The sequence below is a fragment of the Ylistrum balloti genome, unplaced genomic scaffold (genome assembly GCF_031769215.1).
Source record: "Ylistrum balloti isolate Yb309-2 unplaced genomic scaffold, AGI_CSIRO_Ybal_v1 Utg369648, whole genome shotgun sequence".
In the NCBI taxonomy this organism is placed as follows: Eukaryota; Metazoa; Mollusca; class Bivalvia; order Pectinida; family Pectinidae; genus Ylistrum; species Ylistrum balloti.
The window spans coordinates 35,001-62,896 of NW_026781905.1; the positions used below are offsets into that span (position 1 = coordinate 35,001).

The 27,896-nt window shown below is 35.9% G+C and overlaps 2 protein-coding genes across 2 annotated transcripts in view; one reads left to right on the forward strand and one right to left on the reverse strand.

Moving 5' to 3' along the window:
* The window catches only part of LOC132556009 (phosphatidylinositol transfer protein 3-like), a gene marked incomplete at its 3' end in the record, with an annotated part of 7,669 nt that extends 1,449 nt beyond the window's left edge, over window positions 1–6,220 (reverse strand). The window contains exon 1 of the mRNA XM_060220403.1: window positions 6,167–6,220. Coding sequence (XP_060076386.1) covers window positions 6,167–6,220 — 54 coding nt within the window. The remainder of the gene's footprint in view (window positions 1–6,166) is intronic.
* A 3,025-nt stretch (window positions 6,221–9,245) lies between these two features.
* LOC132556019 (solute carrier organic anion transporter family member 5A1-like) lies at window positions 9,246–23,263 on the forward strand. Its single transcript, XM_060220414.1, has 10 exons — window positions 9,246–10,059; window positions 10,785–11,102; window positions 15,278–15,442; window positions 17,023–17,103; window positions 17,591–17,717; window positions 19,515–19,695; window positions 20,276–20,528; window positions 21,561–21,689; window positions 22,433–22,533; window positions 22,916–23,263. The coding sequence occupies exons 1-10, from the start codon at window positions 9,246–9,248 to the stop codon at window positions 23,261–23,263; spliced, it is 2,517 nt and encodes an 838-aa protein (XP_060076397.1).
* Window positions 23,264–27,896: the final 4,633 nt, after the last annotated feature.

The window sequence follows — 27,896 nt, forward strand, 5'->3', positions numbered from 1 at the left end:
GTCAGTGTATAGGTAACTGGATAGTTTTATCACTATAACCCCAGTGTACATCAAACTGCACGATCGTTTACTTCTAGGCTGAACTACACAGGAACATGTAGAAGAAGAAACAGTGACAAAAATATTGTGAATAACATTTCTATACAGGTAGGCAAGTCAGTGCATAGAGAACCTGGGCAGATATGTTTATTTCATTTCATTACATGACTTCTGTATTGTAAAACTACATGACTTATGTATTGTAACACTACATGACTTCTGTATTGTAAAACTACATGACTTATGTATTTTAAAACTACATGACTTCTGTATTGTAACACTACATGACTTCTGTATTGTAAAACTACATGACTTATGTATTGTAATGTAAAACTACATGACTTATGTATTGTAAAACTACATGACTTCTGTATTGTAACACTACATGACTTCTGTATTGTAAAACTGATGAGAAATAAGGCTCATCATTCCTTTTTTATGTTTGGAAATTGAAACGAGGGCCAGATCTGGGAACATATAAAATTTGAATAAACAATAAATATTGTTTTGTGAAATATATATATTTCATCACATTCATTAAACTACTGGTTCAGATTTACACAAGTTACTAGTGAAGGCAGACTGGTTTCTTTTTGAAATTATAAAATTGACAAAGAAGGCAAATATAAGACAGACTATTTTTAAATCTGTAAATTAAAGTCAGGTTAGAGTTTTACAAAGTTTGATATTTACAGCACAAATGTGTTGTGTTCAAGGCTAATTGTTCAGAAACATGGTGTTTCAAGGGAAAAGCTCTGCACAAACTGCTGAACCATGTTTTATAAGGGGCATGCTGTTGAAAACTATGCTAGAACCATGTTTTATAAGGGGCATGCTGTTTAAAACTACACGTGAACCATGTTTTATAAGGGGCATGCTGTTTAAAACTATGCTAGAACCGTGTTTTATAAGGGGCATGCTGTTTAAAACTATTCTAGAACCGTGTTTTATAAGGGGCATGCTGTTTAAAACTACACGTGAACCATGTTTTATAAGGGGCATGCTGTTTAAAACTATGCTAGAACCATGTTTTATAAGGGGCATGCTGTTTAAAACTATGCTAGAACCATGTTTTATAAGGGGCATGCTGTTTAAAACTACACGTGAACCATGTTTTATAAGGGGCATGCTGTTTAAAACTATACTTGAACCATGTGTTCCAGAAGGAGCAAGGTTGTACAAAACAGATGAAAATCTAATTAAGGTTTTTTTTTTTGACTGTCAGGAAAATGTATAATTCCACTAAAAAAAAATACAGTAAAATCTATCCTGTAGTTACACTATTATGAATGTCGGTGACAAAGTGTTGTACCTTGGGTCATTGCCCTCAGGTGATTTGTGACAGTGTTAAAACACTCAACAACTTAGTATACATTGGTCAACCTAGTGAAATAAAATTGTTTTCAACTTGTAGTATACAAACCATGTGTTCCAGGGCTCGCTATATACACAAACCATGTGTCCTAGGGGACTTGTAGTACACAAACCATGTGTTCCAGAGCTGCTATATACACAAACCGTGTGTTCCAGGCCTTGCTATATACACAAATCATGTGTTCCAGGGCTCGCTATATACACAAACCATGTGTTCCAGGGCTTGCTATATACACAAACCATGTGTTCCAGAGCTGCTATATACACAAACCGTGTGTTCCAGGGCTCGCTATATACACAAACCATGTGTTCCAGGGCTCACTACATACAGAAACCATGTGTTTCAGGGGACTTGTAGTACACAAATGGTGTGTTCCAGGGCTTGCTATATACACACACTGTTTGTTCCAGGGGAAAAGCTATATATTAAAAAACATGTATTCAAGGGTCTTGTAGTACACAAACTGTGTGTTCCAGGGCTCGCTATATACACAAACCATGTGTTCCAGGGCTTACTATATACACACACTGTGTGTTCCAGGGCTTGCTATATACACAAACCGTGTGTTCAAGGGCTTTCTATATACACACACTGTGTGTTCCAGGGGAATAGCTATGTATTAAAAAACATGTATTCAATGGTCTTGTAGTACACAAACCATGTATCTCATTTAGCTAGCTGCACAATAAAATAAGCTGTTCCAAAAAGCTAGCTTCACTAAAGTAAAGATACATACCGTTTTTCCAAGGCCAGGTATGCAGAGCAAGCAAATTTTGTGTACTATGGTTAAATTCATACTATCATATGTTTGACTGTTAATTCTGTGTTTTTCATTAAAGCTATTGATTATTTTTATTGTTTTTTGACATAAAAGTCCGTTTTAATTCCTTGTCATTTCAAAGTTTGAATTTCATCTGATGCATTCCTAGAACAATAAACAATCCAAGTAACTGTATTATTATGAAGGAAAATCTTGGGAAATGTTGTTGAATCATGCTGTTATTTGATATACTGTTTCCGCATCAAGGAAAGGAAAGTTTCATTGTAAATTACTTGAAGGAGGAAAAACCTGTTATATTCCCCCATTGTATCAAACACCTAACTTTGTAGATCTGACTGTTTGTACAGCTGCATCCTTTCTCTTTTATACATCACTGTCATTGACCCAATTTCAACAGGTTTGTAATTAAACAGAACCAAATTAGTGTAGATCTGCTGACATCTTGCTGCCTGGAAATACAATACACCAATCAGATCACAGGTCATAAGTCTGTTGTAATTAAATCTGGGGCCATCCATGGGAAAATATTCCACTGTAGTTTTTAAAAAGTTTGGGGCCATCCAAGGGAGAATATTCCACTGTAGGTTTGAAAAATTTGGGGCCATCCAAGGGAGAATATTCCACATTAGGCTTGACAAATCTGGGGCCATCCAAGGGAGAATATTCCACTGTAGATTGAAAAATCTGGGGCCATCCAAGGGAGAATGTTCCACTGTTGAATTGAAAAATCTAGGGCCATCCAAGGGAGAATATTCCTCTCTAAAAGACTCTAACTTGGGGCCAACTGAAGGGAAATTTGTTATAATCCGCTATATGTCTGACAAACCTTGGGCCATCTCAGGCAAAATATTTCTCTGTGTGTCAGATAAATCCAGGGCCTTTCAAGGGACAAAATTCCATTGAATCTGACAAATTTGGGTCCTTCCAATGGTTCTTGACAAATCTGGGTCAAACATCAAATTCAAAGCCAGGGAGTGGACTTATTACACTACTATAACAGCCTTCATTGGTCATTCCACAGGCAAATAGTGGAAGGTATGAGTGGGCTTATTACCAGGCATGGGCTTATTGACAGATAAACATGATATTTTGGAAAACAAATTGGTTTTGATAAATTGTATATTGGAGACTATTATGATTTGAGATTGAACAAAGATGATGTCTGTTATGGAAATTATGAATTTAGAATACAGTTTCTGAATCAGAGTTTAACATAATGTATTAGTCCAATCAAAGAAATATGTCTGTTTCCAGTTTATCATGGTAAATATACATTAAGGTAAGTACTTTGCTGTATTTTTTTTTACAGATGAATGGGGTCTTCTTATACCACTTTCTTAAATATTCAGTAAAAAGTCGACACAAAGATTTCAGGTTGGTAATGGAAACAGGAAACGAAACATGTGTTTAATATGCTATAGTATGTGGTAATTGGTCCTATCAGGCTGAGCGGGTACATGTTATCTGGACTGGAAAGTATGCTGTTCCCCTGGCTATAAATGACTGATTAATTATTGTGTACATATTATCTGCAGTGTTCTATCCTAATCATGTTTTTGGGAAGAGCGTGGGCGATGTTGAGGTGTTGTAAGGAGTATGTGTAGTATAATTCTGATTCAGCCACTGTGATGCACTATGTGAACTAATGCTTTACATTAGTATATATCATTTCTGCTACAGTGTAAAATTAGACAATTTCAAGTGTTTCAAATGTTAGCTGTCCTATATTTATTTTAGCTTTTCTAGTGAAGTAATATTGTGTCATCATTTTATTTCATTGCTATTTGTTAAAATTACTTAGACCTAACTGGAAACACTTGAGCACCAACAGTGATACTGTTGAATTGATGCTGTGAGCAACTCATTAGGTCCTCATTCCTTGTTCTATTGCCAGCCTGTTGATTATACATAATGTATTTATGTATGATGTGTCTAGTGAAATAGTTGTACAATCAACGATGGATGTTGTGTATGATTGCTCCAGACACTTACACTACCTTACATGTTGTATACCTTTAGCTGTGACTCATAACACTGTGATCATTTGTGATCTACCTTTCCTTACACCCCTATTGTCTCATACCACTTTATCTTCCATATCAGTAGTGAGTTACCTCCCTTTTATGCCCCTATTGTCTCATACCACTTTATCTTCCATATCAGTAGTGAGTGAGTTACCTCCCTTTTACACCCCTATTGTCTCATACCACTTTATCTTCCATATCAGTAGTGAGTTACCTCCCTTTTACACCCCTATTGTCTCATACAACTTTATCTACCATATCAGTAGTGAGTTACCTCCCTTTTACACCCCTATTGTCTCATTGTGGGGAGCATTGAGAAAGATGTAATTATGGTACACATTGACATTGTGGGGAACATTGAGAAAGATGTAATTATGGTACACAATGACATTGTGGGGAACATTGAGAAAGATGTAATTATGGTACACATTGACATTGTGGGGAACATTGAGAAAGATGTAATTATTGTACACAATGACATTGTGGGGAACATTGAGAAAGATGTAATTATGGTACACAATGACATTGTGGGGAACATTGAGAAAGATGTAATTATGATACACAATGACATTGTGGAGAACATTGAGAAAGATGTAATTATGGTACACATTGACATTGTGGGGAACATTGAGAAAGATGTAATTATGGTACACATTGACATTGTGGGGAACATTGAGAAAGATGTAATTATGATACACAATGACATTGTGGGGAACATTGAGAAAGATGTAATTATGGTACACATTGACATTGTGGGGAACATTGAGAAAGATGTAATTATGGTACACATTGACATTGTGGGGAACATTGAGAAAGATGTAATTATGGTACACATTGACATTGTGGGGAACATTGTGAAAGATGTAATTATGGTTCACTCTTTGACTTTGAGGGAAACACATTACAGGAACATTGAATGCTAAATGATACAAAAAGGCATATTTTTGATATAGTTAACCTGGATGTTGTTAGGAACATATCTGTGGTTTTAATTTAAGTGTCAATGATCTTTTGGTACAACCTTGTGGGGACCATTGACCACAGGAATTTGTTATTAAATCTTAATGATCTGTGAAAGACATGTTTCCGGTACAACCTTGATGTTGTGGGGAACATTGACGTTGTGGGGACCATTGACCACAGGAATTTGTTATTAAATCTTAATGATCTGTGAAAGACATGTTTCCGGTACAACCTTGATGTTGTGGGGAACATTGACCACAGGAATTTGTTATTAAATCTTAATGATCTGTGAAAGACATGTTTCCGGTACAACCTTGATGTTGTGGGGAACATTGACGTTGTGGGGAACATTGACCACAGGAATTTGTTATTAAATCTTAATGATCTGTGAAAGACATGTTTCCGGTACAACCTTGATGTTGTGGGGAACATTGACCACAGGAATTTGTTATTAAATCTTAATGATCTGTGAAAGACATGTTTCCGGTACAACCTTGATGTTGTGGGGAACATTGACGTTGTGGGGAACATTGACCACAGGAATTTGTTATTAAATCTGAATGATCTGTGAAAGACATGTTTCCGGTACAACATTGACGTTGTGGGGAACATTGATCATGGGAATATGTGGTTAACTCTGAATGATAAGAGGGACACTATGAGTGAAATTTGTGATAAAGCCAGAACGATCAGTGAAACAGCCAATTTAGTTGAAGAGAGGGAAACTGGCCTGAACCATGGGAGCTTATACAAACATATTGATGTTTTCATTGTGGTAGTTCAGACTCTTTGTTGTCTGGATAGCTGGTTAGTTTTCCTTAAGTTATCTTACAAAACATTTAATGTTGGGTTATAATTAAAAAAGGCATCTTATCTTTAACAACTCGTATTTTACCTTATTTTACATTATATGTCTACATAAACATACAAGAATATTTTTGAAGTTGAAGTTTGAGGTGTTGTTTCTGTTGAGAGAAGACTAACCTGGTCCAAGTAGTGCGAGAGCTGTACTGGCCAGCTGCCATCACATAGGTACATTGGGTTTATATACATGCAAGGCTGCTGACTCTTGATGGAGGCACAAAACAGGGTTTATTGTCCTACCATTCTACAGAAAACATAAACAACATCAAGATTGAAAGTCAGCTGTCAGTAAAGTCACTGGTGACAATAAAGTCAGCTGTCAGTAACGTCAGATGTCAGTAACGTCAGGTGTCAGTAAAGTCAGCTGTCAGTAAAGTCAGCTGTCAGTAACGTCAGGTGTCAGTAACGTCAGGTGTCAGTAAAGTCACTGGTGACAATAAGGTCAGCTGTCAGTAAAGTCACTGGTGACAATAAAGTCAGCTGTCAGTAACGTCAGCTGTCAGTAAAGTCACTGGTGACAATAAAGTCAGCTGTCAGTAAAGTCACTGGTAACAATAAAGTCAGCTGTCAGTAAAGTCACTGGTGACAATAAAGTCAGCTGTCAGTAAAGTCAGCTGTCAGTAAAGTCACTGGTGACAATAAAGTCAGCTGTCAGTAAAGACAGGTGTCAGTAAAGTCACTGGTGACAATAAAGTCAGCTGTCAGTAAAGACAGGTGTCAGTAAAGTCAGGTGTCAGTAATGTCACTGGTGACAATAAAGTCAGCTGTCAGTAAAGTCACTGGTGACAATAAAGTCAGCTGTCAGTAAAGTCACTGGTGACAATAAAGTCAGCTGTCAGTAAAGTCACTGGTGACAATAAAGTCAGCTGTCAGTAACGTCAGCTGTCAGTAAAGTCAGCTGTGAGTGTCACTGGTGTAAAGTCAGCTGTCAGTAAAGTCACTGGTGACAATAAAGTCAGCTGTCAGTAAAGTCACTGGTGACAATAAAGTCAGCTGTCAGTAACGTCAGCTGTCAGTAAAGTCAGCTGTCAGTAAAGTCACTGGTGACAATAAAGTCAGCTGTCAGTAAAGTCAGCTGTCAGTAAAGTCACTGGTGACAATAAAGTCAGGTGTTAGTGACAATAAAGTCAGCTGTCAGTAAAGTCAGCTGTCAGTAAAGTCACTGGTGACAATAAAGTCAGGTGTTAGTAAAACCAGGTGTCTGTAACGTCAGCTGTCAGGAACGTCAGCTGTCAGTAATGTCAGGTGTCAGTAACGTCAGCTGTCAGTAAAGTCACTGGTAACAATAAAGTCAGCTGTCAGTAAAGTCACTGGTGACAATAAAGTCAGCTGTCAGTAAAGTCACTGGTGACAATAAAGTCAGCTGTCAGTAAAGTCACTGGTAACAATAAAGTCAGCTGTCAGTATAGTCACTGGTGACCATAAAGTCAGCTGTCAGTAAAGTCACTGGTAACAATAAAGTCAGCTGTCAGTAAAGTCACTGGTGACAATAAAGTCAGCTGTCAGTAAAGTCACTGGTGACAATAAAGTCAGGTGTTAGTAAAACCAGGTGTCTGTAACGTCAGGTGTTAGTAACACCAGGTATCTGTAACGTCAGGTGTTAGTAAAACCAGGTGTCAGTAACGTCAGGTGTTAGTAAAACCAGGTGTCTGTAACATCAGGTGACACCAAAAGTCAGGTGTAAGTAAAGTCAGGTGTCAGTAAAGTCAGGTGATACCTAAAGTCAGGTGACACCAAAAGTCAGGTGTCAGTAAAGCCAGGTGTCAGTTAAGTCAAGTGACACCTAAAGTCAGGTGACACCAAAGTCAGGTGTCAGTAAAGTCATGTTAAAGCAAAGTTTGTTGTCAATGCATGCTTGAAAATCAACACCTGCTTATATGTTTCTATATTTTGATCTTTGACTTCAATCAAGGAAAAAGATGAATGGGTCATTTAATTACAACAGGTGAGCATGCCCTGATAAACTAATCAATGAAATCTGTCTGATATACATAGTAACAATTTCCTATGATTCTACAGACAAAAGATTAACATCCCACACTGAGGAGAGACCAGTAGGGAGACAGGAGGTTAAAATGATATGTGATGAAATTTTGTGATAAGTTTGTCCATCCAAGTTTATCTGTGATAGATTTGTCCATCCAAGTTTATCTGTGATAGATTTGTCCATCCAAGTTTATCTGTTATAGATTTGTCCATCCAAGTTTATCTGTTATAGATTTGTCCATCCAAGTTTATCTATTATAGATTTGTCCATCCAAGTTTATCTGTGATAGATTTGTCCATCCAAGTTTATCTGTGATAGATTTGTCCATCCAAGTTTATCTATTATAGATTTGTCCATCCAAGTTTATCTGTGATAGATTTGTCCATCCAAGTTTATCTGTGATAGATTTGTCCATCCAAGTTTATCTGTGATAGATTTGTCCATCCAAGTTTATATCTGTATAGATTTGTCCATCCAAGTTTATCTGTGATAGATTTGTCCATCCAAGTTTATCTGTGATAGATTTGTCCATCCAAGTTTATCTGTGATAGATTTGTCCATCCAAGTTTATCTGTGATAGATTTGTCCATCCAAGTTTATCTGTTATAGATTTGTCCATCCAAGTTTATCTGTGATAGATTTGTCCATCCAAGTTTATCTGTGATAGATTTGTCCATCCAAGTTTATCTATTATAGATTTGTCCATCCAAGTTTATCTGTGATAGATTTGTCCATCCAAGTTTATCTGTGATAGATTTGTCCATCCAAGTTTATCTGTGATAGATTTGTCCATCCAAGTTTATCTGTGATAGATTTGTCCATCCAAGTTTATCTATTATAGATTTGTCCATCCAAGTTTATCTGTTATAGATTTGTCCATCCAAGTTTATCTATTACAGATTTGTCCATCCAAGTTTATCTATGATCGGTTTGTCCATCCAAGTCTATGGTTTGTATTGTTTTTGCAAAGTAGATGTAATAAATTGTTTATGTTTTACAGGTTATGATACATCACTTCTAACTCGACTTGTGTCAGTGGCTTGAATGGGTCCTAATGATGCAGCTTGTGATGGTTCCGAGTTGACACCTTAGTCATGTCTCTAAAGTTGGAGAGTGTAAACAAAACACTGACTAATTACTCCACTTTGTCATAATAGTTCAGGACAGTGATTTGGAAAATACCCTATTTAGTCCAAATCACTTGAGATTAAAATGGCTGCAGAACGACCTAAATTGACGGAGCTTACTGATTGGTCCAATATTCATGTGATCAGTGAGAATGTGGAGACACCTGGGAGTGAAAGTATTGGGCAACAGTCATCTGTCAGTGCATATTCTGTGGGAAGTCGCTGTCAGTTCCTCAAGGGCAAAACGGAAAAAGATGCTTACGTGGAGGCAAGGATACAGACGATGACTGAGGATAACAAACGTGACAAAGATCCAGACAGCCAAGAGTGCGGACTTGGACAATGCAGACCGTCCTGTCTTCAGTACTTTGCCAACATCAAGTCATTTGTGGTCTGTATGAGTTTGTTACTTGCTACCTCAGGAACCATGTCAACAGGATATTTCAACAGCGTCATCACAACAATTGAAAAGCGATTTGAAATTGGAAGTTCTGTGTCGGGCCTTATAGCAGCTTCATATGAGTTTGGGTCGCTTGTGACGGTCATCTTCATCAGCTACCTAGGTGGGCGTCGCCACATTCCACGGTGGATTGGTTATGGAATTATATTTATGGGGTTTGGGGCACTGTTGATTGTGCTGCCACATGTCCTGGCAGAGAAGTATACCGTTCACCAAGGTATAATGTCAAATGAGACGGAAGAAAATATCTGCAAGGCTGATGACAAGAGTGGGCCATTCGGGGACAAGTGTATTAGTGAGGGTTCTGGAAACGTGGGCAATGTTCTTATCCTTATCTTTGCCCAGGTGCTCATTGGGACAGGTGGAACGCCCATTCTCACACTTGGCACAACCTATGTAGACGACCATGTGTCGAAGGATAAGGCACCAGTATACTTAGGTATGTTTTATTTTTATATACAAATATAACAAATGAAAGCTTTAGATGCCCAACAGTTAAGCATTATATGTAACATTATACATGTAATACAAAATGATATTTAAGCAAAATTAGCCTGTAATAAGCCCAGGGCTCATTTTAATGATTTTAATGCAATGTTATGTTGTATATTTTGCCAAAAAGGAGGCGGCCATCTTTACTTTTGACAATGAAAGTTTCTTATCATTATTTCTTGAGAAGTTCTAAATATATCTTTCTCAAATTTCATATATAAGTACCCCTTGGTCCCTAGTTGTTCTGTTTGATTTTGGAATGATCAAAGAAACAATATGGCTGATGGGCGGCAATCTTTTTCATAGTAGAATTTTCTAATCGCTATTTTTTGAAAAGTACCGGATGGTTCTCTCTCAAATTTTATTCAAACATCTTTTGTCCTAGCTTGTAGTGCCCCTTTGATTTTGGGACAGATCAGAAAAAAACAAATGGCTGATAGATGACGAACTTCAATTTGGCAATTAATGAAACATATAAAAGTATTTTTAAATTTCGTAAGAGCAAAAACAAAGGAGAGAAGGGAAAAGATCCTACTTTTAAAGACTGATTAAAGGTCAGACAGTGTTTGATGCCAAGATCCCTCTGGGATCTTTCTTATTTTACATCTTTACAGAAACCTTGCATGAACCAACAATATCAGTTACACCTGTAGATAATTTTTTTTGTTTCAGCTTTTATCTATGCCTCTGGCGTGTTAGGTCCCGTCCTTGGATATGCCCTGGGGGCCCTGTTGTTGCAGTATTACGTCGATATGTTTATCTATGAAGTGGATATCGTACCTGGGGATCCACAGTGGATCGGAGCTTGGTGGGGAGGGTTCATAATCTGTGGAGGCATATTCTTTACATTATCAATTCCGTTTATGGCCTTTCCTAAAGTCCTCGTGAAGGAGAAACGCAAACTGCTGGAACTGAAAGCCAAAGAAGATCTGCTGAGTCAAGATGATCTTCAGTCTCGACACAGTGATGACTATGGCAAAACCATCAAAGGTAATAGTCTGTTGCAGAAATCATGGAGTAGAAACCAAATTTAATTCCATCACAAAACCATAGAGTTATTGTTTTATTCCTCCTGGTTGAAAAATGGTCAACCAAAAATATTTTTTCATTACGGGAAACACTGTGGTGAAGAGCATTGAATGTAAAATATGAGTAAAAGATTTGATTTTGTTTATCAAATGAAACACGCGGTAAACTTAGATTTTTTATGTTCTTGTGAAGACCCAACAAATTTTTACCCAGTATATAGCAATTTTTTAATATGAATATTCCAAATTTATTCACGTTTTTTTTTTCCTATTCACTGGATTTTGATGAAGATGAAATTGATTACTGGCATATAGAAAATAAATCAAAATATCTGAAGCTAAGGGATGTAACTCTTGTTTCAATAGTGACACAATGTAATTTAAAGAGCTAAAGAACATAAATATTGTGTGACACGGTCCAGGATACATTTGTTAACTGTCTTGGTTTTCAGATTATAAAAATCAACAATATGAGTATATCGGTAATGATGCTGTGTTTGAAGTAAAACGTAAGGACCTTAATGTATATATTCCTCACTAGCCTGATGGTGCACGAGTGTTTGTGGAACGTCAAGTGCACGTAGGATGATGGGATGATTGTCACAAACATGTTTATGATAAAACAATTGTGCCATTGTCAGGAACACATGGGTTGATGGGATGTCAAGTACACATAGGTTGATAGGATAATTGTCAGGTACACATGGGTTGATGGAATGTCAGGTACACATGGGTTGATGGGATGTCAGGTACACATGGGTTGATGGGATAATTGTCAGGAACACATGGGTTGATGGGATGTCAAGTACACATAGGTTGATAGGATAATTGTCAGGTACACATGGGTTGTACACATGGGTTGATGGGATGTCAGGTACACATGGGTTGATGGGATAATTGTCAGGTACACATGGGTTGATGGGATAATTGTCAGGTACACATGGGTTGATGGGATGTCAGGTACACATGGGTTGATGGGATGTCAGGTACACATGGGTTGATGGGATAATTGTCAGGTACACATGGGTTGATGGGATGTCAGGTACACATGGGTTGATGGGATGTCAGATACACATGGGTTGATGGGATGTCAGATACACATGGGTTGATGGGATGTCAGATACACATGGGTTGATGGATTGTCAGGTACACATGGGTTGATGGGATGTCAGATACACATGGGTTGATGGGACAATTGTCAGGTACTTTGTTGATGAGATGATTGTCTTTGGACCTAGGTTTACTTAAAACATGATTTCTTTTGTCTGTCAACAATGTATGTTATCATACATCATTGTGTAATACTGACGAAAATTTTCAGTTTTATCATACAGTGATTGCAGTGGAACAAAGTTTCTATTGTAAAGTAAAATTGTTTAACTTTTTTCTGGAATTGATACATTTACAACTGATTTAAAAAACAGAACAAAATAATAATGATAAAATGTGGATTGAAAATGGATCAAGCCTAAATAATTGATTGTTTTTTCTTGTTTTGGTCTTTTTTAACATTTAATATAGATAATATATTCAAACTGCAGATTCCGTCTTGATTTACGATTTTACTTCATAAACAGTCCACATATGTGCCACACAAATTTAAGTACAATAGATAGGTGGTCTCCTGGGTTACTAGTTATTGGGTCAAAGGGAGACAACCCTTGTTACACCACACATCAAGAATCATACCACTGAAGACTTTATCATCTTCTGCGGTTATATAAACCATTGTGACATTCAAAATTTTATTACAAGATAAAGTTGTACTAACTGATCAATAATCTAGTAAGGGTAAATAATGCTCAACACCTGTAGAGATTTTATAGACAAAATTGTAGCTCATATTTATAAATTCTTTTTATTTCAAATCATGGATTTTATAATTTCCAGAATATGTCTTTTCATTTTATTACAAATATTTGAATCAAGAAAGGGCAAAGTAGGGAATGGAACTGTAAATTTAAAGTTTGTTGTTATTTTGAAGTGCTTCAATTTCTGGCAGAAGGGTGTGCAGATTTAATCAGAAAAACAGTAACATTGAAATGAAACCAGGATCGGAGTAATTTATTGCACATGTATGTATGGACAATTTAATGTCTGCAGATAACATATGTAAGTGTCCATAATTAATTTGTCTAGTTTTACTACATTTCCTGTTGAGACACATTATTATGCTAATAAGATGATGTATTGTATAACATGGAAATCCATATTTTCTACCAACTGTCAATTCACCACACAAAATGTCTTATAAAAGGAGTCTTTATTATTTTCGTTATTATTTTTTTTATTTTTTCAAACAATATTTTTGAAGTTGTCATTTAAAAAAGAAAAAAGAGCAATTATTGATGGAAACTTGTAAAACAAAGACGATTTTGGACTTGTAAATCTCATTTTAAAGTGGTACTTTCTGTGTGTTTGGTGATTTGGAAATGTTTATCCCTTTGTGTAAGTGTTTAAATTCACACACACATATCAGCAACATCAGCAGATTTCCAGAACATTAATTCACACCTGACACTTGTTATGCTTTGCTGCTCTATATACTTGTACTGGGTTGCTTGCTTCAGATAATAAGTTCCCCTTGGGACACCCATAGACTCTTTTGAAAATAATTACCCTTTGGGACACCCATACACTCATTTGAAAATAATGTCCCCTCTCTCTCTCTCTCTCCCTCCCTCCATCTCCCTCCATCTCCCTCCATCTCTCTCTCACTCTCTCTCTGTCTTATTATATATATATATATATATATTATGAATACATATAATAAGACAGAGACAGAAATCTAAGTTAGCAGTAGACTACTTTCCTCAGAGTGTGACGTGCAATTGTTTTAGTTGCGATCATATATATGCAGTGTCTAGAGTGCAAAAGATAACGAGATTTATGTAAAACATTTTTGATATTTTAATCACTATCAACAACAAGGTTTTTTTTCTATTATAAAGGGCCTTTGGTGTCCATCGGCCAAAGGGGTTATCAAGACACCTAAATTTACAATACAACTTTCGGGTTTATGTTCTATGTATGTGATGTAACCTATGTAATATTTGTGTCTTGATAAAGGGGCAGATTGCCTCGGAAATTTGACAATTTTGCTTGTCTACTGTTGCTATGCTATTACTTCATTGATCATATATCTTTCCCAGTAATACGCATCCAACGAACATTTGTTTGTTAGGATCCAGTACCAATATTGGACCATACCGTCGATATTACTTACTAGATTCTATATATAGAAGATCCAGTACCGATATTGGACCATACCGTCGATATTACTTACTAGATTCTATATATCTATTTAAATATATATATGTATATATATATATATATATACACAACATCTAACCATTAACCTGTACTAAAAGCTATATACTCCATTGTTTGGGAGTGGTATAATGGATGATGTATTAATTTGTAGATGTAATGGGGATTCTGGTTTAGTGTATTCATACTTAATATTAAATGTCACAATAATCCTATCCTTGTCTATATACCAATATATCCAGGTGTCAACACTAACTCGTTAAGTCTCTTATATATTATGATGTCTGGATTAACACAGTTGTTATGATATTGGAAGTTTATTGATATAAAGTCAATACAGGTTTAGTGTTGACTTTCACATTGACCTCTAACTTTATAAATATAACGGCATGGTCAGTTTCCTGTGTATACATGGCAGTTCATGGAGTGATAAACGCATCAAACAGATATAAAGATCGAGAGACCTCCAGCTAAATTGGCTTTTTCTTGTAATGGTTTCATTGACAAGCTGATCAGAAACATAGGTACACATATCACTGTTTGTGCACAAATTTGCTCCAACAAGAGAATTCACTCAGCTTGATAATTTAATGGCACAGCCAACACCTTCACAATTCACCTGTATACAAGTCTTTACGTCATATCAAATAACGTGGTAGAAAAGATACTGTCTGGTAATTGTGACTAAGTAGTACTGTCAAATCCCAGAGAGACATTATAATGGGGAAGATAATCCTTTGTTTTAATTTTGAAACTTGTATTACAGTAAGTTTTATATGACATGTATAAAGAGAGGTAAGTCTACAGACTTTACTAAAGGGAGATGATCCACATACTGATTACCCTATTTTTATGTTTTTATGACAGACATTCCACGCTCCATCCTTAATTTATTGACCAACAAGATCTACCTAATCACATGTCTCGGGATCTGCTGCGAGATATCCATTGTCAGCGGATTTGTTGTCTTTCTGCCCAAATACCTGGAAACTCAGTTTGGAACGTCCAAGTCTGTTGCTAATCTGTTTACAGGTAAGTCACCTGTACAAGGCTTACTACTGCTTGTTTATAGATAAGTCACCTGTACCAGGCTCCCTGCTGCTTGTTTATAGGTAAGTCACCTGTACCAGGCTCCCTGCTGCTTGTTTATAGGTAAGTCACCTGTACAAGGCTCCCTGCTGCTTGTTTACAGGTAAGTCACCTGTACAAGGCTCCCTACTGCCTGTTTACAGGTAAGTCACCTGTACCAGGCTTCCTACTACTTGTTTACAGGTAAGTCACCTGTACAAGGCTCCCTACTGCCTGTTTACAGGTAAGTCACCTGCACCAGGCTTCCTGCTACTTGTTTACAGGTAAGTCACCTGCACCAGGCTTCCTGCTGTATGTTTACAGGTAAGTCACCTGTACAAGGCTCCCTGCTGCTTGTTTACAGGTAAGTCACCTGTACAAGGCTCCCTGCTGCTTGTTTACAGGTAAGTCACCTGTACAAGGCTTCCTGCTGCTTGTTTACAGGTAAGTCACCTGTACAAGGCTCCCTGCTGCTTGTTTACAGGTAAGTCACCTGTACAAGGCTCCCTACTGCCTGTTTACAGGTAAGTCACCTGCACCAGGCTTCCTACTGCTGCTTGTTTACAGGTAAGTCACCTGTACAAGGCTTCCTGCTGCTTGTTTACAGGTAAGTCACCTGTACAAGGCTCCCTGCTGCTTGTTTACAGGTAAGTCACCCGTACAAGGCTCCCTACTGCCTGTTTACAGGTAAGTCACCTGCACCAGGCTTCCTACTGCTTGTTTACAGGTAAGTCACCTGTACAAGGCTCCCTGCTGCTTGTTTACAGGTAAGTCACCTGTACCAGGCTTCCTACTGCTTACAGTTTTGTTAATCAACCTCAGGTGTATCATGTTAATACATGAGAGTAAATTACGATTTCAAATCTATCATGATTATTTGTACAGTTGATCTACTGATATATGTGTTCTGAGGAATTCATGCCTTTAATTGCTCATCATTTCCAGATTGAAAGTTTTTTCTATATCAGTGTTCACAAAAGCATGAATTCATGAATATATCTAAAGAGGTAAAGTGATTTACAGTAATATTTGATGTGTCCTGGGCTTTTTCCATTTTACATTTAAGGATACCATTTAACATGGGGGAAATACAAGTTATAATTGTCGAAAATAACCACATATGGTAAAGAATTAAAATCTTGTTACACTCAGTAGATCAATTTCTTTACACTGATCAATTTCTTTACACTGATCAATTTCTTTACACTGACCAATTTCTTTACACTGATCAATTTCTTTACACTGACCAATTTCTTTACACTGATCAATTTCTTTACACTGACCAATTTCTTTACACTGACCGATTTCTTTACACTGACCAATTTCACAGGTCTGATGTTTCCATGGCCAGTATCCCTTTTATAAGTGTTAATCTGAAACTTTAGAAATTTGAGTCGAGAATTACTGTTGTCATGGTGACTGTTTTGTTGTGTAAGAGTTACTCTTGTCATGGTGACTGTTTTGTTGTATAAGAGTTACTCTTGTCATGGTGATTGTTTTGTTGTGTAAGATTTACTGTTGTCATGGCGACTGTTTTGTTGTAGGTGGTATTGGTATACCCGGAGCAGTGGTTGGTATTTTAGTCGGCGGCTTTATACTCAAGCGTTTCCAGCTACGACCAAAAGGTATGTCACAACATACTGTGTACAAGAATTTGTGAACATATACCAATACTTACCTTTATAAACTGGACAAGCTTTATAATATTCTTTATTTATCCCATGTGACCGAGGTCTGGGAGGAGATATAAGGATGTTCCTATTAAGCAAGGTACATCATATACGTAATTCTTAACCTTTCCAGCTTCCTGGTAACATCATTCCTTGAGCATTTTTTTTTTATCAAACTTGGCACTTTTTGATAAAAGAACAGTTTATCTTCTGACATCTTCAAATCTTAAAGTGAACATCCTCATTACTATTTTTAGAAATTCCTTGTTATCACTCTAACAGCTTTATTCCTGGAAGATTTTGAGAAAACTTAACACGCTTGTCCAGTTTCTGGTTTCTTTACTGTATGTTACTTATTGTTGGATCCTAGAATTATGTATATTGCTTGTAACACCTGGTGTACCATGGAGTTGGTTAAGTTTCAAAATTATTATTTTCACAGGTGCAGTCCAGCTCGCACTTGTGTTAGATATCCTGGCTTTTATAGGATTCATATCGTTTTTCATCCTCGGCTGTGAAAACCTTAAGATAGCTGGCGCCACCTATCCTTATAGTGCTTACTACAATAGGTAAGTTAGGTAACTGTGGCTGGTAATATGTATTTCTGTCTAGGAACAAGGAATAGATAAGATATACACATAGAAATTTCAGGAATTTCATTTTGAAATAATCCCATATACAAACACCTGGTTGTACATAATGAACGTCAGTCAATTAGAAAGACACTGAAGCTTTACTTACTGTTAATCTCTCTCTTTCATGTTCTAACTACCAAACTGTTTTCATGAGTTTTCATCCCCACAAAATGTAGGGGAAATTTATTTTGGCTCCATGTGTCCGAGGGATTTTCCGCACTATAACTTCAAAACCATTCAACTCAACTTCACAAAACTTTCTGTATATATTAATGTAGTTCTTTTGTTGTGCCTTTTGCTATTGACAACACCCCCTTTTTTTTTTTTTTACATATTTTTGTGTTACCATGGAAACATAGCCAAAAAAACAGAATTAGTGTTTAATTTCCTTTCCAGGCTACTTCATATTTTTCCACTCAGCTCAACAAAGCTTTCTGTATATATTAGGTTAGTGCCCTAGTTGTGCCTTTTGCTATTGACGACATTTCATTTTTTATATTTTTCTGTTTTCATGGAAACATAGTAAAAAAAACATGAAATTAGTATTAACTTTTCTTTCTGGGCTACAACTTAAAAACTTTTCCACTCAATTCAACAAAACTTTCTACATATATTAGGTTAATAAATAATGGGTGATCCAACACTCCTAATGTAGAACTTTGCGGTAGTATCTTCGGTCGGATCCTAGGGATTCGATAGAGTTCCTTACTAATAAAACATAATCAAAATAAAAAAGGCAATTTCACCTAAGTCTTCGTGTTGTTGAGTTTCCTTTTTTATTTTGATTATATATTAGGTTAGTGCCTTTTTGAGAACATTTTTTTATTTATCTTTTCTTTTACCATCAATTATTTTTATTTCTTGTAACTTCTTGTATCACTCCAGAGCTTATAGAGAGTCGCATAAATTTGTTCATGGATAATACCAAGCTCTGTTTAAATATCAACATTCAAACACTCAGGATCTACATCAAGATATAAACTTTTACTATAAGTTTCATATATAAGACATATATATATTATTTGAAGTTAAGGATATGCAAGAAAATTGAATTCAAAAGAAGATGTAACATTATGCACTAGTGCTTTCACTGTATTAGATCTTCAGGTGATAGTAACGGTACATTATTGAGTGATGTCACAAAACGTTTTACCATTAATTGTTATATATATTGTTATAAATGTATCATATTTGGGTTTTACATCAACCGCTGGTTGGGGGGGATATAATGCCACACTTTGTGGCTCCTTGTTTTCTATTCATTGAACAAACATTATGTAAAGTGCTGTTTATTATAGGAAAAGTGTGAATGACTTGATATAACCAATCTAATGGTTAAACTCCGTCTGATGAAATGATCGATTGCAATTTTTCATAATCGATTATCAATACCTTGATATTGCTTGTGTTTTAGCGAACACAAAATGATGCTTACTACAGATGCCAATCAATATTCATAATGCAAATTCTTGGTAAATGAGGTATTTTATCTTAAACTTAAAAAAAACGAAAATATTACTGTAACAAAGAATGCGTTTACTTTCTATGAATATTGAACTTGTAATCAGTCGATTATGTAATCAGTCATCATACATCGGAAAGCCTCTCCAATTCTAAACAATAATCGATAATGGATCTTAACCGATTTTCCATCCCTAGGTGGAAATATGATTTTGTTGTTAAGAAAGACTTTTGTAGTAGTCTCAGGAAACTATATATACGTAATTCCAGTTCTGAGATAGAGCAGATAAACGTGGAGACCAATCTGACATCATCTTGTAACATGGACTGTGCTTGTTCTAACAACGACCTTGAACCAATCTGTGGGATCAATGGTATCACCTATTTCTCTCCGTGTCACGCTGGCTGTACTCGCTTCTACAGCTACATCACCCCACAGGAAAAACTCATGGTAAATATGTGTAAACTTTGTAAATACTAGTTCCAATATGTATCTAGAGAGAACTTCTCCTTAGCTTTATCAGTTGAGCATTGGACTAGTAAACCAGAGGTCCTGGGTTCAAATCCAAGTTGAGGCCTGAAATAAATAATGACCTCTTTACAGTAGTAGGATTTATTTCCTATCTCAAATTTCTGATATTATTCATGAAATGTTTACTTATTTTCAAAGAAAAAGAAATTGGAAAAATTTATTCACCTTTTCACTGTTTCTGATTGAAAGCTGTCAGTGGGACAAGTCTTGACTGTTCTCACCACAAAGTTTACATATGACTCGGAGTCAAATATCTTAGCCAGTTGTAGAAGTAGGATATTACTTTCCAACTGAAATAGATTTATGTAATCAAAAAAAAAAATTGTGTCCAATTAAACTCTCGACAAGATACTGGTTTTTGAAATGAGTCCTCAAATTTGATTATTACTTCATTGAAGTATGTTTAGATAAAGAATGCCTTTGGTACTCCTGTTGTTCTAGAGCTGTATTGTAGGAATTTCTCTATTGAAGGACTGACACATAGTACTTTTGTTTTTAGAATTTTAGTGGCTGTTCCTGTATCATGGACAATGTCAGTATATCCCCTGAGGTCATTATGTCCCCAGTGGCGACTAAAGGTCCCTGCAAGTCAACCTGTCAGAACCTGTTCCCGTTCCTGATCCTCCTGGTGGGGGTCACCTTCACTGTGGCTGGTACACAGATGCCCCTCCTCATGGTTACTCTCAGGTCGGTCCACGAAGAGGAGAGATGTTTTGCGCTTGGCATGCAGTTTGTGATACTTAGGTTGTTTGGTAAGTAATAAGAACAAAAGAAATGTTTTCATACTTGAAGTTAATTTGTTACAATATTCACAGACTGTTGAGTCAAGTCTTTGGATTGGAGGATGTGATAGCACAACAAGACTCGTATGATGCCCGACCACGTAGGTTTTCTCCGGGTACTCCGGTTTCCTCCCACATTAAGACCCCTCGCATGCTTCCATCAGGGCCAACAAGAGAAATTAATATAAGTTGAAAAAACTCGCTTTGCAATTATTCTAAAATAAATAAATTTTATTATTATTATTACTTGGTCGATGAACAATGTATATAAGGTAAAAAAATAACGAGAAATTATCTGGACATAAGTATGTGTTCATTGGTGGTTACGGTGAATTTAAAAATCAAGAATTACGCACAAACTTCCCTAGATTATTGGGTCAATTTCAGATCAGAGAAATATATGAAGGCCATTTTCAGAAAGATTCCGTCAGTATTTGACCCTCTATAGGATTGTCATTGATACGTGTCATGACTACACATTTCTTTACATCAGTTTCGGTTACTGAACTTTCAAATGATGGAAGTTGTATTTGCCTGTGAATGAGATTAATGTACAAAAGAACATAAGTTTACCTAGGGAATTTTAAAACCATTCGAGGGAGGTGTGACCTAGGGAATTTTAAAACCATTCGAGGGAGGTGTGACCTAGGGAATTTTAAAACCATTCGAGGGAGGTGTGACCTAGGGAATTTTAAACCAATTGAGGGAGGTGTGACCTAGGGAATTTTAAACCATTCAAGTGAGGTGTGACCTAGGGAATTTTAAAACCATTCAAGGGAGGTGTGACCTAGGGAATTTTAAAACCATTCAAGGGAGGTGTGACCTAGGGAATTTTAAAACCATTCAAGGGAGGTGTGACCTAGGGAATTTTAAAACCAATCGAAGGAGGTGTGGTGGTGTACTTGTGATTTGTTTAAGTTGCTTAAAAAGGTAAAAATGAAATTGAAAAAGTAGCTGGCTGCTGAAATAATTTTAAATATTTTGTAATATTTGGTATTACAGCCTACATCCCCTCACCAATCATGTTTGGTAATACAATAGACACAGCCTGCCTGTTGTGGAAGGAAAGGTGCGGGCACCATGGCTCCTGTCTCGTCTATGATATCGTCCAGTTTAGATACAAATATGTTGGTAAGTGACCACACCATGGATCCTGTCTTGTCTATCGTCCAGTTTAGATACAAATATGTTGGTAAGTGACCGCACCATGGGTCCTGTCTCATCTATGATATCGTCCAGTTTAGATACAAATATGTCAGTAGGTGGACCCACCATGGGTCTTGTCTCGTCTATCGTCCAGTTTAGATATATATATGTGTCAGTAAGTGGCCCCACCATGGGTCCTGTCTTGTCTATCGTCCAGTTTAGATATAAATATGTCAGTAAGTGGCCCCACCATGGGTCCTGTCTCGTCTATCGTCCAGTTTAGATATATATATGTGTCAGTAAGTGGCCCCACCATGGGTCCTGTCTTGTCTATCGTCCAGTTTAGATATATATATGTGTCAGTAAGTGGCCCCACCATGGGTCCTGTCTTGTCTATCGTCCAGTTTAGATATAAATATGTCAGTAAGTGGCCCCACCATGGGTCCTGTCTCGTCTATCGTCCAGTTTAGATATATATATGTGTCAGTAAGTGGCCCCACCATAGGTCCTGTCTCGTCTATTGTCCAGTTTAGATATAGATGTGTCAGTAAGAAGATCAGTAAAGTGAGAAATTCTTATGTTGCCTATATCTTACAAGAAATAGAGACTTCCACAAGATGTTTAAAATGACTTTAAATTTCAGAAATCAATTAAGAGTAAATATTGTTACACAATAGTTAGGTGTTGGTGCTTATCAATATAACATTTCCTAATGTATTTCATTGTAGGCATATCAGCTGGTCTGAAACTGCTTGGTGCTACATTGTTTCTCATTGTATGGTTTCTCATAAAGAAACGAAATGAACAGGATATGCAAAATACTCTGTCGGTGAGTTTGTTTACTGAAAAGTTAACTTCTGTGTTTACATCTATACAAATGTTCTGATTATCCTTACTTGTTAGTCCTCTCTCGACCTCTAGAGGTCGACTTGATTGTATGATTTTTTTTAAATCAGCTGAGATTTCTGAAGACCACATTTTACAAATGTTTTTCATTCATTATATTATGACGCTAATTGAATTTGTTGCTGGAAATTTTCTGTCAAAACTTTATCAAAATATGCCATGAAATGTATTCTTAATGAATGAATCATTTGTCGTTTTAGGAAATCATGTTTTAATTTCCATTAATAGTTTAAAAACAATACAATATTTATGGTCACTGCTTGTTAGAAAGATAAATGATCAGAGCTGTTCAATTCTTTTTTCAGGTCGGTGAAATCATGACTTCTGTCAATTCCATAAACAAGATGGATATGGATTACGACCAGCGAACAAAACATCGTCGAACGTCCAGTCAAAGTAGTCATGGCAATGATCAAAGATTGACATCCAGCCAGAAGTGGAATAGTCGCGATGATGACCATCGAGCTTGGCACCAGCGTACTCACAGCCAGACGTCCAGTTGTCATGACAACAGCCTGCCAATACACACACAGATCGTAGTGGACCACTATAGCAATGTGTACACACACGACCACAATCACTATAGCGACACAGACTCGGACACTCCAGAGACAAGCTTCTCATTAACCAGGCCAATGGAGTCTGCTGTATGATTGTAGCATATGTAAAGTGTTCTGCTAAGAGGAACGAAGTTTGTTGTGAACGACATGTTGTTATAAAAAAAAGTCAAACATGTGGGAATAAATTGATAGAAATAAAAGATTTTTTTGTTTTGCAAAATTGTGTGTTGATAGATGTTTACAAGAAATAACATGGACTTGTAGAAATTTTGTGTAAATATATGTACACCATGTTTTTTGCCATGTGAAAATGTTTTATGTAAATATGTTATTGTCACACCACTATTGAGCTATCTAATAATGTACTTAAAGGAAAAACAAATTGTGATATTTGAGTTGATATAAAATGATATAGTATATATATATATATATATATATATATGTATGTATGTATGAAAAGAGTTGTTTACATTATATGTTATATATGTACAGATGTTTATCTACATGTGAAATGATATAGGTAGAATACAGATACTAACACTCATTTCACCTCATATGTCCTTTTTCTTTCATTTTTTTTCTTTGTTTTTTTTTCTTGTTTGGTGTTTGTTTTTCCAATTTGGTAGAATGTTTCTTTCAGCATCTCTACTTTGGAACAAGCTGAAATCATTTACATCTTCAGGTGATATATCAGGTCTAACTACTGAATGGAACCGCAGGGGAGATAATCTAGTCATATTGCTATTTTGTTAACTGATTTTCTAATGTAATGAGGATATCTAAGAAATGCAGATAAAAATGATATAGAGCTGAAATATAAACAAAAAATCTCATACTTAATAACCTATTTAACAAGCGTCTACATATCCAAATGAATATATTGATTTTTGTTATTCTATTAAATCATTAATATTCACAGTTTATGCTGTAATCAGATGACTGATATAACATTGCCATATCATTAACTTATAATGTCATATCAAGCTTTTAGATGATCACTGAAATAGATTAAATAAATACAAATACTTCATGTTAACTTGATACTGGATAAGCACACAGCAGATATGGAATGTAGGTCAATGTCAAACATAGCAGACATGGAATGTAGGTCAATTGTCAAACATAGCAGACATGGAATGTAGGTCAATTGTCAAACATAGCAGACATGGAATGTAGGTCAATTGTCAAACATAGCAGATATGGAATGTAGGTCAATTGTCGAACATAGCAGACATGGAATGTAGGTCAATTGTCAAACATAGCAGATGTGGAATGTATGTCAATTGTCAAACATGGCAGACATGGAATGTAGGTCAATTGACAAACATAGCAGCCATGGAATGTAGGTCAACTGACCAGTATAAGAGATATTAAATGAAGGTCGTTTGAAGGACACATTCTTCAAATGTAGGTCAATTGACAATTATATAGCAGACTTCAGATAAAGGTCTGTTGACAAACGCAAATAAGACCTAAAAATTATCACTAAATACATATAAAATAACAAAAGGTTAATGTTCTGTTGATTGTAGTTAAACACGATAGTGTCACAGGATGAAAGAGAAAGTAAGGTATGAAAATCTCATGTATTTCTTTAGTCTGGAAGAATCTTTCATTCTTGACATTTGTTTGAACTTGGAAATTCATCAGTGGAGATGAACTTGGAAATTCATCAGTGGAGATGAACTGGGAAATTCATCAGTGGAGATGAACTGGGAAATTCATCAGTGGAGATGAACTTGGAAATTCATCAGTGGAGATGAACTGGGAAATTCATCAGTGGAGATGAACTGGGAAATTCATCAATGGAGATGAACTTGGAAATTCATCAGTGGAGATGAACTGGGAAATTCATCAATGGAGATGAACTTGGAAATTCATCAGTGGAGATGAACTGGGAAATTCATCAGTGGAGATGAACTGGGAAATTCATCAGTGGAGATGAACTGGGAAATTCATCAGTGGATAGAGGTTATAGGGGATTTATCTTATCAGATTTTTTTCTTTTTAACTCAAATGGGTTTTTTTTACATGTTTGCTTGTTATTGGTGTTAAATTTCTACATGTGGAAAAGACAACATCCAGTATATATTTTTCATACAACAATTAAAGTAATGTTGAAATTCATACTGGGTCTGTTTATGGCACAGAATGATGGTATGATAATATGGAAATCCAGGCTAATGTTGGAGTAATGTTGATTAACACTTTGAAGCAGACAGGAAACAGTGTTTGTGGTTTACTGTTGATCATGTATCCTGCTGATGACTGCGTGGTACTGTCAGGTCCTTGGACTTATACAAAGTGAGCTGAGTCAGTTATACAAGGAGCAGTGCATACATTTGTTTAGAGAATGTTTTGAGAGATCGTTCAAGTCAGCTTTGTTTTATTTTTTAATTAAGTCATTGTTACAATAGTTGGTATATATTTATGTTTAATGAACAACATTTTGACATTTTATAGTCAGCTCTGTGTGTTATATTTTGTAACTAAATCATCTGTTTATACTGTAAGATAGGTGCTTGATGTAAGAACCAGTTATATTATCTTGCCAATCAGATTTTTATGAGCTAGGTTCTATTTATTCTTTCTTAAAGAACACAGCTTCTAAGCAGTTTCATGTTTGTTTTCCATTTTGAATGACTTTCTTTGAAGTTTAGATATTATTTTTTATCTTATTTGATATCCAACAAAATAATACAAGGAAGTAAAAAGATTCTGAATGCTCTGTGTATAAACCTTATCATTAGGACAGATAAAACTATGTGGTTTTATTCCAGTTCTATAGAAATTCACATTTTGTCCCCATGGACAGTGGCAGTGAAAAGGTCTGAACTCAACGATATACAAACTTAACCAAGTAACAATGACCTCAGAAAGTCCTAGTGATCCGTAACTAATAAGCACACTTTCTGGTCCCGATGTGACATCACCTGTAGGATAATTAAGATGTATTGGTTGTAAGAACATAAATTATATTGTAACAAGAGTGTTTGATGAAGTATAACCTTCTTTTGATTTTGTCAAACTGCCATCTTGGTAAATGTTCACAAAGGTGACTGTGTAGGGAAAACTTCTCTGGAATACCATCGTGAATGCTTATTGTTAAGTTTGTGACAAGGCACATCTTGCTATCCTCACATCATTAGTCAGGGATACTAATATATAGAAATTTTCTGTGTACTAACCCATACTGGGACAACGGCGAAATTCAACAACTTTACAGTAACAAGGTCCTTTATAGTGTTAACACAGATTTATTGTCTTGTCTTGCCAAAAAATGTTTAAGGTGCTAGCTTTCTATGTAGAATTCTTCGATAAATAGTAAAAAATTATTTTTGAAGCTGACTTTCTTACACAAAGAAACTTTATCTGAAACCAAACTCATTTTAGAATGTAGTGTTAACATGCTTACAATAAAATTAAAACACAGTAGTTCTCAGTCCCAATCAATGCTGTCAGAGAGCTTTCACTCTAATGCCAAATACTGCCGTAATATTATCTGTATTGTGACACTCGTTAAGACAGGGTAATGATTGTTACAACAGTATTGTCAAGGTGCTTATCCTCGTTTCTAGTCAACTTGTCTTCAGCATTGTTACTTTTTTATCCATACAATATATATTATGAAAGTTGATTTTTTTGCTGATATTTTGCCGTGAACTTACCGTAATACTGCCACTTATTATGTTCAGTGATTAGTCAGCCCTGATAGTTTCTGTAATGCTGTCAGATTAAGCCCTGATAGTTTCTGTAATGCTGTCAGATTAACAATACAACTTGTAGGCTGTTATTACACAATTATTTCTAGAATTTTGCGGTGCTATGTTTAACAACCAAAACTAAGTAAATGTATTGTTGTGATTGTCCAATACAAGCACAGGAACTTCTGTAAGTTTAGTATAGTTACAATTGATTATATATGTACAGATAGACCCTTAGTCGATCTTTGCATTACTGCTTGAAAAAAAATGGCAGCAACTCGAATTCCAGAGAAATGGCAAACCCATGGGTTTATAAGCAAAAAGGGCCAACCATGCTTATCCAATACTTAGCTGTTCAATATTCTTGTTTACAAAATTTCTGCGTGAAATAAGATGATATTTCATATAGATCAAAATGGAATTTGATCTGATCAAGAATTTGATTTGATCTGATCAAGAACCTCAAAACTATGCATTTTGTGGTGTGTCTATTTTGTTTCTACCATATGCAGATAAGTTTTTAATCTAAGCTCTTAAAAGTGCTTTCTTGATGAGTTCAACACAAATCAGCCCTGTTGCATGGTATGAAGATGCTTTTTTTGGTAACAAGAGAGACAACCTGTCTGAGAAGTTGAGATTTGCTATTGAGAATATGTATGATGGGATTGCTACTATTTGATGGAGCTGTAGATATCTTGTGTGACTCTTACTGTTGAATACACACAATCATAGTTTACATAAATGTTTATATATGTTGAAGTTCCAGTCTTTCATTGAAATAATTTATTTATGTTTGTATGTTTTTGTTGCTAAATTCATGATTAAAGATGTTATTATTATGAAACACCTTACATAGTTAAAAGCTGGACCAGCAGGATTTTATTTGCAATGTTACACACTGTTGTTGTGTCCTAGAAATGATTAGTAATCATCATCACACTGCTGGTAAATTCTCATCTGATCCAGAAAACAACCTCCATGTTTCTACTTCAGACAAATTGACTGTAAGTAAGTTTGAAGAG